Source organism: Vigna angularis, chromosome 10, assembly GCF_016808095.1.
Source record: "Vigna angularis cultivar LongXiaoDou No.4 chromosome 10, ASM1680809v1, whole genome shotgun sequence".
In the NCBI taxonomy this organism is placed as follows: Eukaryota; Viridiplantae; Streptophyta; class Magnoliopsida; order Fabales; family Fabaceae; genus Vigna; species Vigna angularis.
The window spans coordinates 5,136,889-5,148,985 of NC_068979.1; the positions used below are offsets into that span (position 1 = coordinate 5,136,889).

At 35.3% G+C, this 12,097-nt stretch overlaps 2 protein-coding genes across 3 annotated transcripts; both read right to left on the reverse strand.

The window, feature by feature from the left end:
* Positions 1-244: 244 nt before the first annotated feature.
* LOC108336038 (aspartic proteinase 36) lies at positions 245-7,027 on the reverse strand. Of its 2 annotated transcripts, none has more exons than XM_017572331.2 (12): positions 6,603-7,026; positions 6,384-6,504; positions 5,120-5,547; positions 4,857-5,013; positions 3,809-3,891; positions 3,636-3,732; positions 3,468-3,540; positions 3,146-3,358; positions 2,837-2,961; positions 2,439-2,540; positions 2,271-2,368; positions 245-729 (listed from the first exon to the last, which is right to left on the reverse strand). In XM_017572331.2, the coding sequence occupies exons 1-12, from the start codon at positions 6,863-6,865 to the stop codon at positions 558-560; spliced, it is 1,932 nt and encodes a 643-aa protein (XP_017427820.1). In that variant the 5' UTR covers positions 6,866-7,026; the 3' UTR covers positions 245-557. The 2 variants fall into 2 exon arrangements, with proteins under 2 accessions (XP_017427820.1, XP_017427821.1); XM_017572332.2 differs by lacking the exon at positions 245-729 and adding an exon at positions 1,255-1,561 and having other exon boundaries at positions 6,603-7,027.
* Positions 7,028-7,989: 962 nt separating this feature from the next.
* Positions 7,990-11,775, reverse strand: LOC108335991 (metal transporter Nramp3). Its single transcript, XM_017572256.2, has 4 exons — positions 10,954-11,775; positions 10,705-10,841; positions 9,676-10,328; positions 7,990-8,562 (listed from the first exon to the last, which is right to left on the reverse strand). Exons 1-4 carry the CDS (start codon positions 11,460-11,462, stop codon positions 8,341-8,343), a joined length of 1,521 nt encoding a protein of 506 aa, XP_017427745.1. The 5' UTR covers positions 11,463-11,775; the 3' UTR covers positions 7,990-8,340.
* Positions 11,776-12,097: the final 322 nt, after the last annotated feature.

Sequence of the window (12,097 nt, forward strand, 5' to 3'; positions counted from 1 at the left end):
TCCTTATGCTTCAGCTTCAATCAATCAAATGCTTCAGCAGTGTTCCCATTATTACAAATCTTGAAAGATGATGGTTAATGGAATCACCAACAGTTAAATAAGTTATAAACAGTTACATTATCGATTTTGTTGACTGAATTATTAACTATTCAATTATAACCACATCATATAATCTTATGGTTACTAATTACTAATTGATTAGTAAATAGAATGAGATACAAGAAAGAAGATGAGAACTTAAAAATAAGAATAATAACAAAGTAAAAAGTAATAACTAAATAAATATATAAGTATCTCCCTAAAACGAAATTTTAGTTTAACCTAAAGCTACCGCCACCCTTTGATTCACTGCTATATTGCAATTATCACAAACACAATTGTGTTTGCAGATGAAGAATTCTTTATATACAGCTCGATTTCTTAATTCTTAGAAACCAAAATCTTGATCGGTTGTATTACTACTATATGACTGTATAAATTGTTTTTGCATTGATGGACTCGAATATGCCAGCCACATTAACAAGGCAAACCACTAAGCAACAGTGGTTCAAACACGCTCATAGTGGCTGAAGTTCCTGCTCTTTAACAGCTACATCAACTGGCTCGTATGAGTGCTCAGTTTGCTGTCTGTTTTTCCAAATTAAGAATATTCCAAAGGCTGCTAGTCCTAGAATCAATGTAAATAAAACACCTAAAGCCACAACCAAATAATATTGCTGCCACCAAGTCCTGCATAATTTCAGAAAAATGTGTTTAATGGATACAGAAAAATACTTAATCTATGTACTTCAAATAAGAAACAAAATTTTGATTCAACAACCATGCAAAATGTATGGTTAAATAGGATGACATGTCTAAAATTTGAAAAGAACAGAGGTTGTTTTCCCACTTGTTCCAAAAGTTTACTTTGACACAATATATTTGCATGACAAACAGGTAAAAATAGAAGTGAAGTATTAAAATTTTATGGTTCTAAATAGAATTAATCTTAAATTAATATTTCCAAATAATTACACTTCATTCTACCATTGAACTATTCACTAAGGCAGAAAACATGCCACAGGCTTCTACGCAGTACAGCGAAAAATATAAGGATTCAATATACTGCACCCCCATCTACACAAGGACCACAGTATATGAGAACATGAAAAATGATAAAAACCTAATCTTCAGCAACTCTTGAAGTCGGTCATAAATTGAATTATATGATTTAGAGACTATGAAAAATAACTCTAAAATCATATACACCATAAATAGCGTTCAATGTAATAATGTTAATTAAGTTTAGGAAGCCTCTACTTTTGAAGAAGGAAACAGTCAACTAAAGTGCAAGCATTAAACAAGTGAGTAACAAATACAGTAATAGAATAATCAAATAGAATAAGTTCAAAAGTTGGCCCATCAATTCCCCTTCATCTAACAATTTAAGCTTATATGAATCTTCAATCTCTTTCATAAGAACTGGTGAAAAAGAAGTAATGATAAAACAATGAATTGTTGTTCAATCATGTGATTGTATAGATGATACGGAATTGTGCTGTTTCATAAGATCCAATGTCATCTGAAATTCATATATGATATGTATCAATAGCTACTCAAGTCGAATTGAATCGTACAACTCAATTTGTGAAAGAAAGACTCTAATAACTATACAATCATATATAGATATTTAATATTGGTTGTATTAAAATTTAATCTTTGTAATGTTTTGTCAAGCAAGATTAGCGCCCTTTCATTTTCACCTAATAAGCTCTACAAATGCACACACTTATGAATAGTTATATAAATACATGAATGGCAGTATATATTTAGATCCAAGAAATTATCAAATTTTGTTTTTGGTCCCCAGTATTGTTTGACTTTTTTTGTCTCAAATGAATTTATTACTTTGTTTTTATGACTAAACTTGCTTAGATGGCACTGGAACAACAATATGGGATGAAAAAGTTAAAAGAAATTATTAGGGACCAAAAACAAAACTTGTTAATTTATCAAGAATGAAAACCCAAATTTAAGTCTACGTGAATATTAGTATCTATAAGTATGAAAAAGGCCTGCATATGTTCTCACAAATATCAGATGAGGAAACAAATAACCTTAACATGAATTTTAACAGATTAGTGAATTAGACTTTCCAACCAATTTGCATCAGTTAAACTAGCTACCTCAGTATTGCATGCATTATGAATAATAAAACTTTAAGTTATGCAAGCACAAGTACATGATGGCAGGAAAGATAATTATCTGACTTCTTTCAAGAAAATATTTACCGTTTCAATGGAGGCTTGGCATTCCAATCAAGTAACTTATAACTTCCGAGTGAGTCAGGAATTTGCATTCGATGCTCAGAAAGCCGGGTAATCATACTCTGTTACAATGAAAATCACAATCAAACAGGCAGTCTTTACCAAAATGCATATGCACAAATGTCCACTTACCATTGCGGTGGCATTTGTAAAGAAATCAGCATATGGCCTCGGTGTTATGAGCCATTTAGAGAGAGAGCCATTTCCAAGAGAAGAAACATTCAACAACTGAACCTGTGAGCATTCCAGCAAGTTTGTTGTCATTATAAAGTAAAAGTACACATCAACAGGGAAAAATTACCCAAAAATGCATATTGTTTTATCACTATTTTGGAAAATTGTCACATTAACTAAAAGTAAAACATCTACGACCTCTACCCAAATTCCAGCGCACACCATCCAAATGACATTGAGAAGGTTATATTATGGATATTATTAATTAAACGTTTATACTTCATCAAAACTATTAATTATAACAAAAGATGCAAGTATTCAACCAAATTTTCTGCACTTCAGTGACCATTTCTAACCTGTGAAGTATTAACATTTAACTCGTTAGCAATGAGTCCAGTCAGTTCTGTAATGTGAGGTTTTATTTCCATGTAGCTGACGTTAAATGAAATTACAATTATTATTTGAGCAATTTGGAGTTCACCTGCACAATTAAGTTGATGAAAACAGATTAGTCATCAGTGACCTAAATCACAAAGAGATGGCAGAAATTTCTGAAAAATAAGCAATTAAACTAAATCAGTGAACTCTTTTATCAATTACTAACATCTTAGCCATGCTTGAACATGGTCTCTCAGCATAAAATAAAAAACAGCAGCTCATAATACCTAGCTCTAAATTATATTGTGATGGGGAGGGGGACGGAGCAACAGAGGGCTCAAATGCTTTGGTCAAATTTGTTCCTTCAGATTTTGGTGACATGGGTGATGGTGCGTCTGAGACATGTAGTCTTTCCCATAACTCAGAACAATTAGTTTTCCAGAAACCAATTTTTGTATGCTCACGATCATACATCACAAGAGTGTTACGAACAACAATACCTACACAAACAAAAGAATGATCACTATAAGACAAACCCATACTAAATAATATTTAAAAGCGAGGGAAGTATGAAATGGCATGAAATTATCCATACTAAATAAGGTATACCTCCTAAAAGAGTAGTTGGATCATTGCCATTTGAAAAAACCCCAAGACAATATGCACCTCGCACTTTTAAATGCTTAATAAAAGACAACCACAGTAAAATAGGGATAAGAAAAGCAATCAACCAAGAAATACGACTAAGGATATTAATGATTTTATTGCACAACTAACCCGAAACAGGTAATTTTCAGGTGACAGTGACAACTTGTGACCATTTTCAAATACCATGTCAACTGCCGGAAAGCTTTTAGAGAGTTGAGAGACATCACTGAAATACAAGTAAACTCAAAACCGTTAATTAAGCAGCACCGTGTGTACATTCACTCCTTAAAAGTGCCACTTACCTTCCTGCACCAGAAAAACATATATCATTATAACGTGGATCTGGACCACTTATTTGCTTCAACGAGTGAGTTTCCTTCGTAATCTGCAATCAGATAAATGCATAATCTGAGTCATCAGTCATAAAAGATAAAATATATGGTATACAGAAGACTTTATTTTATATTGCAAACAGGAAAATTGATTTATGATACCAAAATAGTGATGAGAGGTTGAAAAGGACTCTCCAGGAATCCACAATACATAGCACATTCATTTCACTAACCGATTGAATTATCTAAGTGTCTGAGCTGTTAAGGGAGAACATCCCAAAGAAATGAATACCGAAATAAAGCATAATTAGTTATAATCTTAAAGCATTGTAACTTAAGTGCTGCTCCCCAAAAAAAAATAGCTAGTAATGACTGCTAATATTGCATCGTCTGTTGATTAGAAAACTTAACGATAATTTGCAAAAGTAAAGAACCAAAAAAAATGACATGAGAATTGAGGCATCTTTAAACTCTATTTAAATATCATAGAATACCAATAACCGGTATGGCAAAAATATACTGCCTATTCAAGTAAAGAACAAACATCCATCCAATGAATTTTAAATTTATACTGAAAAATTTAAGCTCTTATAAAAACATAGTTGCTTTACCAAAGTGGCAAAGTGCATTACATAAATATTCAGTAAATTAAAAAAAAAAATCCAATAAATAACTCAAGTCACTTAAAACTAAGGGAAGACCAGGATCATGATTATGAAAGAAGAATATATCTGCAGCAATATTTGTATAATGGGGATGATTCACCCACAACAGCTCTAAGAGGTGCCTCCTACATGTGCAATAGGGGGTATTCAAGGCCTTCCTGGAAATCTTTAAAATTGAAATTTTTCTTACAAAGAATACCTTTATTCCATTGACAATTTTATTCTATCTCACCTCATAACACAGGAATGAGAAGTCTCACTGATTTGAAAACAAGTCCAAGTTTCAGAAAATATGTAAGATTAAAATTGTAACTCAAGCACTTATACAGTGATATTTATGAGAAAGAACTTACAGCATGTTTAAATGCAACAAATGCTGATTCTGGAAGGTATGCATAAGTCGTGCCACTATCCAAGACAGTTCCATGCTTCCCATCAAAAACCTTTGGGTTTAAATTCAATCGCTTACCCGCAACATGTACCTCCTTCAAATTTATATTGTAATATGGACTGTTGGCATCCCAAAACTAGAGTAAATGTGTGAGATTAATAAAATGCATTTGTTAAGAAAATGCATGACATCTCATATCTGTAAAATAAGGAATTTGACACACACCTTCGACCAGGATCTGAATGTGTAAAAATCATGTCAGCTGGGGGAGATATGCTACCAAGAACCATAGCACCCCCACCAACACCCATTCCACCATAGCACAGTGAGAATGAATCACTTATCACTTTTTTCTGAACCAGTTGGTCCATGATACTTAGATCTCCACGGCCCAAACCCATGATTCCATCAGCATGCTGAGTATAAAGATCCCCAGTCTCATCATTTTCACAGCCAAAAGTAGCACGTTGAGGGGAAAGCTCACTCTGATTTCCAAAGGATACAACATCCTCACCAAGGACCCCACTGCTAGTACTCATTTCCGCATACCGTCTCTCATACGTGCACTGCTTCCTGTCTGCATCACAGTTGCACTGCCATGTGCATTTTACAGGTTGATAGGTTTCTGAATCTTCTGGCTGGAACTTTGGATCCTGTTAAAAAAAATTGGGCACACAAATCCAATCCACTTCAGATAAATCAGGTGAGATACATGTGCATGGGCACTATAATTTCTAACCAAAAAATATTCTGTTAACATCTTTTTAAAGTTGAAATAAATGGCATTCAAAAACAAACTGAACGCGACAGAGGCATAAGCAGTCTACCTCGCAACATTAAAGGAGTGTTGGTAGTTGGTAGAAGTGAAAATTGGAGGAATGAGAATGAAATTCAGTATCTCGAGTCTAGACTCATCTTATATCTGAGGGAGTTATCAATTTTCAGTCCTCCATTTTTCTATTTTCACAAATATACAAAGCACACCCGGGAGTGTATAAATTAAAAAAAAAAAAATCATATAACCCCTTCAATGTGTATTTTTATCACAAACTCACCTTAGGACCTCACTCAACTCCCTCAAAACTCATCTAGCCTTACAAGAATTTCAGATCTCCACACCCCCCCCCCCCCCCCCCCCCCCCCCCCCCTAGGTCACTCACCTAAGGCTAGACATCCAGAGCATGGACCAATGCAGACCAGCAACCCCCTTCACCCTAAGAATAGACATCTTGAGCACAAATAAATGTGACTCAATAATCAATCTAGAATAGACTCTGATATCATCCTAAAATATGGCTTATGGCCTTGAAAAGCGAAGACAGTTCTTATAATAAGGAACATATTAGATGTAGATCATCAAGTTGGCCACTCAATAATTTTCATAATCTCGAGTTAAATCCATAATCAAATAGCACCTTTTTTACACAAATTTAACAATCAATCAAAATAAACATTAATTTATTGATCCAGATATGAATAGTAACACTACCTGGTGTTTACCACAGTGTTGGCAAGTAGAACATGGGACATAGGTCACAGTGCTCCCCGTATCAACAATTAGAGCAAACCTCTGCGGAGGAGTACCGATCCAAAGCCGTGTCGTGTAGTACCTACTCAATCCATATTCCAAAACACACACAATTAAAAAAAAAAGTGCGAAACTATTTTGAGAAAGAGGAAAGGAAACGATGTGGCGAAAGAGACGAACCCGTTTCGGAGGAGATCGTCGTGGAGCCTCATGCGAGCGTTAGGGTGGCGTTGGGACAGCGATCTCTGAAGTTGACGACGGGGGCTAAAGTCGGAGACGTAAGAATCGGGAACAGAGTGCTGTAGAGGAAGAATCATAGCAGTACGAGAACCCTCGTTTGGTAAGAGTAACACTTTGCCGTAGTCCCCGGAGACAACAACCCACTGCGCCAGGGATAGAATAAGGAACACGACGGAGATGAGTTGCGTCCGTTGCAAAGCCATGAGTCAAACTTCTTTCAAGCGACGGCGTAGATCAAAACCAAACAGGAACTGAAGACTGAAGACTAAAGACTCCACGGAGAAAAAGGAGTCTCAATTTACACAAAGAAGAAAGGAGAAAAGTCAAACTATCCTCTGCTGTACCTGAAACCAAAAATATCCATTTTCGCTTATTTAATTTCTAGTTACCCAGCTTGACTGTTTTACCAATTGTGTCACCACCATCACCTCTTTTTTAAGAAAAAAAAAAATATTCTCAATATCAGACATAGATTACTTAACGTCGTTCTCGATTTTTATTTTTTTTAAGAAAATATATTACGAGACACTTTTACGATCATTTAACACAGAATATAAAATTAAAATAGAGTATAAAATTAAAATGATCTTAAAAATGTAAAATTTTATAAACTTTTTAAAAGGAAGAAACTAAAAAATAAGTAATGATAATGTTAAACGAACGTAAGTTTAGGTACGTGAAACTATCATTTCTCTTTTTTTATCAAACTGTACGATTTTTTTAGTTCAATTTTTTAATACTAAGTTTGAAAGCTTAATAGTTGTAGAATAATATAATTAAATATTTTAATAAAAAACATATAATATTACTATAAATTAGAAGGAACACTCTAACATTGAAAATACACCTAAAAAGTTAAATTTCTCATAATGTTTATCTCAAAATTTCAATAATAGTATAATATTTACCTAACAACAATAAATTTAAATTTAGAATTGAAAAAAAAATGATAAATATTTCACGCTTTTTAAGAAAAATTAAACTAAAATCATAAAAAGAGTATATACTCCTAAGACTCAATATCACAATAATATATAATATACACCTGGTAACCCCATCAGAAAAAGAAGAAAAAAACTCATTATTGGTATGTGCACGGAGAAAAGATACCGTAGGAAAAGTATAAAAAGTAGAGGGGTTTTAAAATGTGAGCTACAATTATGTGGGAACAACATTGGTTTTTGAATATTTGATTGGGATGTTTGTTAGGATTGTTGAATGACTTCAGATATAAGAATGTATCAAAAATATCAATGTTACAAACATTGTTTACTCTGTCACGGATGAATGAATTTCCGTTATCGCAAGACAGTTTCCTTTGGTTCCCTTTTTCTTGCCTATATTTTGAAAGAAATGTTATTGCTGCAATTGACATGGACTTAAGAGGGTATCATAAGGGTATATATACATTGTCATATTCTAGCCACAGCCTAAAAAGCAATCCCAATCTGTCTCAGCTACATTATCTCAACATCCAAGGTATGCTTACAGCTGCATTTATACATAGAGTTCTGACAGAATTACAGATACATAAACTCCGACTCGTTTTGTTTTGTTGAAGTATGACAACCAAGGTTCCTGTGCCCCGTGCATCCAGTTGCAAGTTCTTTTACAAATAACAAGCACGAGTGAGCCTTAAAGAATAGAGGAAAATTACTTGTGAAACTTGAACGACTGCTCAATTCTCTGCGGTAGCAACTGTCTTAGATCCGGTTAAACGTTGCCATGGTGTATAGGTAATGGCTCGTGAAATAAGGTAAAGTACGAATGCAACATATGCAGCTGTTAATACAAACACTATAGCTGCAAACACTGCTCCATTCACTTCAGAGGAGAAGAATTCCACCAAAAGATAGCCGTTTATCACTATCACCAGAGCAGCCACAAGCCAGGAAATAATCTGTATCCATGTCATCCAAAAGACAATAATGATTCATGACTATAGCACAATTAATTCAAGAGAACAAAGCATAAAATCGGGTAAAGGGGTGTTGGTCTAAATACAACCAATGTCCACAGAAGCTACAATTGAAGAACACCTTGACAGAAAGCAAAGCATCATATAAACAATACTGTTTTAGCATGTCCAACATTAAATAATATTAAGCAGAACCAACGCCCCAGAAAAAACTTATAAAGGAAAAAAAAAAGACGGGTAGGGGTACAAAAAAGGAATCCTTGAAACCACTGACTCCGGAAAGCATAAGTCGTTCTCGTTAACCTAGGTAGAGAAATTATCAAAAATCTCAATGGTGGGCATTATTTTATCACATGTAATCTACATATGTCATTTTCTTGACGTTTCAAGACAATGCTGATTCACATACTCTCCAACTGCAGCAAAATAACGCATGATATAGGATATTGAAAATACAGTTTTGAGCCCATGGGCAGGAAGCACTAAATCCTTATAATTACATAAAAAAACATGTATCAAATGACTTTTATGTTTTTAATATAGTAAATGTTTTACACTTTTAATAAAAACTTTCTATTTTTCTCTTCTTAACATGTGCCCATGGTCACATTGGAAAAAACGATGAAAACATAATCTCATGATGATAATATAATAATATACACAGATAAGAATATAAGAATGTATGGCTTTGGAATAGTTGTTAAGAAGATCAAGGTCCTGGGGTGAATAATTTGTGAAACTAGATAATGGACAGTCCACTATCTCACCTCCTTTCAACTCTCAAGACAGGACAGTAAAATCAAGCTACCCGTTTTCCTTCTTAAAATCTAATTTTGAATTATAGGAGAAATCAGGTATGCCTTAAGTCAATTCTGAATTATCTCTTGCCAGAAAAGCAAGACATAAAGGACTACCCTGGGACATTTCCGAATTATCTCTTCCTAGGTTTCATTTAATTGATTACCCATAAAGGAAGATAAAGCTGGCAATTTTATATCAAATGAAATAATACGACATTTCAAAGTCTTCCATCAAATTAATACACTGACAACGGGCAAAGTCTGACAAAAATGCAGAGAAAGTGATAATATATACCTTAAGGACAGGGCCAATTCTGAAACTGCCCATTATCTGTTCTTTGGACACTAAGCAAAGCAAGGGAATGAGTGCAAATGGGATTTGAACTGATTGGAGAACATTAAGCCATTCGTTCAGAACATCTAATGACTCCTCCGAGGTATCGAATATAAGAGCAACTATCATTGTTGGGATGATTGCAAAACTTCGAGTAATCAATGCCCTCACCCACTTTTTCAACCTTAAATTCAGAAAACCCCCCATGATAAATTGTCCCGCATATGTACCAGTAATTGTGCTACTCTGGCCGGCTGCTAACAACCCAATACCCCATATATACATGATGGGGAAAAGTCCACCCCCGTACTTCTCCTGAAGGTACTGACCTGCGTTTACAAGACCAATGTTGTTTGCTATTTCAGTACCATAAAAGCCCTTGGCAAACACAGTTGTAACAAATATATTAATCACAAAGGACACCGCCAGGGCGATGGTGGACTCTATCGAGTAGTAATTAAGAGCTTCCTGAACACGGCCTTTCTTGCTGGGGTCAACCTGCCTAGATTGAACAAGCGCAGAATGCAAAAACACATTGTGAGGCATAATAATGCAACCCACAACTCCAACAGCTTGTTGTATAGTTCTGGAGCTAAGTTTAGGAACCAAAATACCTACAAATATAAGATTGAAGTGTTTATCAGATATGTCGGAAGAGCACACCTAAGAATTTACTCTAAGACAGTAAAATTCCACTCGCCCAAATCAACTAAACGAAACATTAAATTTGGTTCATATGATGTCTTCGTTTTAAGTTGTAAGCTTTAGTCCCTACTCGTACATAAAAGTTAATTTTGGTCCTCGACGCCAGCATTAAAAAAGAATTTTAAGCAGTGTAAAACCACTACAAAAGCTTTCTAACGTTTATAAACCATTAAAAAAAACTGTATAGAAACTAAAAAAGACAGTTTTTTATAGAGACTAAATTAAAACATGGATGAGTACTGGGAGAAAGTGAATAGTTGAAAGTAAAAACCAAAACAAACTTACCAACAAGAACATCAACACCATTGGGCTTTGCTTCACCAAACATCCACGCAAACGACAGAGCCATTACAGCAATCAGAACAGCGAAAAACGCCTCCAGTTTCCTCACACCATAGTTCTCAAGAAAGAGAAAAATGAAACTGTAAAAAAAAAATAAAGACAATTAAAAGAGAAGCTAATTAAATAACTAATTGCTCCATTTAAAATATCTAAATATGGTTTAAGAAAGAAAGGGAGACAAATGTTAGCTACCAATCTAAAGCTGTAACTACGACCCCAGCCCAAAGGGGAACGACGCCATTACTGAGAATCTTGATAGCAATAGCGCTCCCGATAACCTCCTGAATGTCAGAGCCAATAAGAGCGATTTCAGTCATAAGCCAGAGCACAATCCTAGCCCATGCAGGATACTCTTCCCTGCACAGTTCAGCTAAGTGTCTCCCAGTGGCGACGCCAAGGCGGGCCGAGAGAAGCTGAATAAGGAGGCCCATAGCAGTGGCCCACATGAGGAGCCACAAGAGGGAGTACCCAGCAATGGCACCAGACTGAAGATCCCCCTCCAGATTCCCGGGATCCAGAAACGCGATGCTCATCAGAAACCCCGGCCCCGTGAACAGCCACAGCTTCCGCCATGAGAACGGCAGCGCCTCGTCACCGTCCTGCTCGTCGATTCCGACCACCACGACCTTGTCCGCGGAATCGTACGCAGTCTCTTCCTGCTCCTCCGCTAACAGCGGCTGGTGGTGGTCTTGTGGAGGCATCGCTGAATGAGGAAACTAAAGAACGAAGAAGTGAGTGGCGTTGGTGTTACGCCAGCGTGGTCACTCGCTACTGTCTCGGCGGCGAGAACCAGAACAGCTGATTGAGTGCTTATCGTATAAAAATAAGAATCAATTGAAAACAACCCTTGCGTTTTCCGGAAAGGAAATTCAGTTGCTCTCGTTTATCTTTTTTCGCATTTTTCCTCCCACACTAATCTATGTCTATTTATTTTCCCAATAGAATAAGGTTTCTTGTGATAATACGTATCGTGACATGACATCTCAGGCGCCAAAGTTAAGAAGATATCCTCCTCTTTCTTTTTCGTTTTTTCTCTCCGCTGTTTTTATATTTTTTTTCGTGCTTTATATTTTTTAAACAACTGTTATATTAAATAGGAAAAAGAAAAACTTCATGGAGGAGAACGGAAGCACAGGAGATACAATTTTCGATATTTATGAAAGGTGATCAAATCTAAAAAGTAGTTTTTTTTTTATAGATATTTTTTTAACCTTTAAAATAAATAGCAACTAAAAATACATTATTCTTTATTAAAAATGTTTTATTACGCGTATTAATCCGAAACACATATTTTTAATAACTCGATATCCTTGTAATTTAGATTGCACTCTCTCCA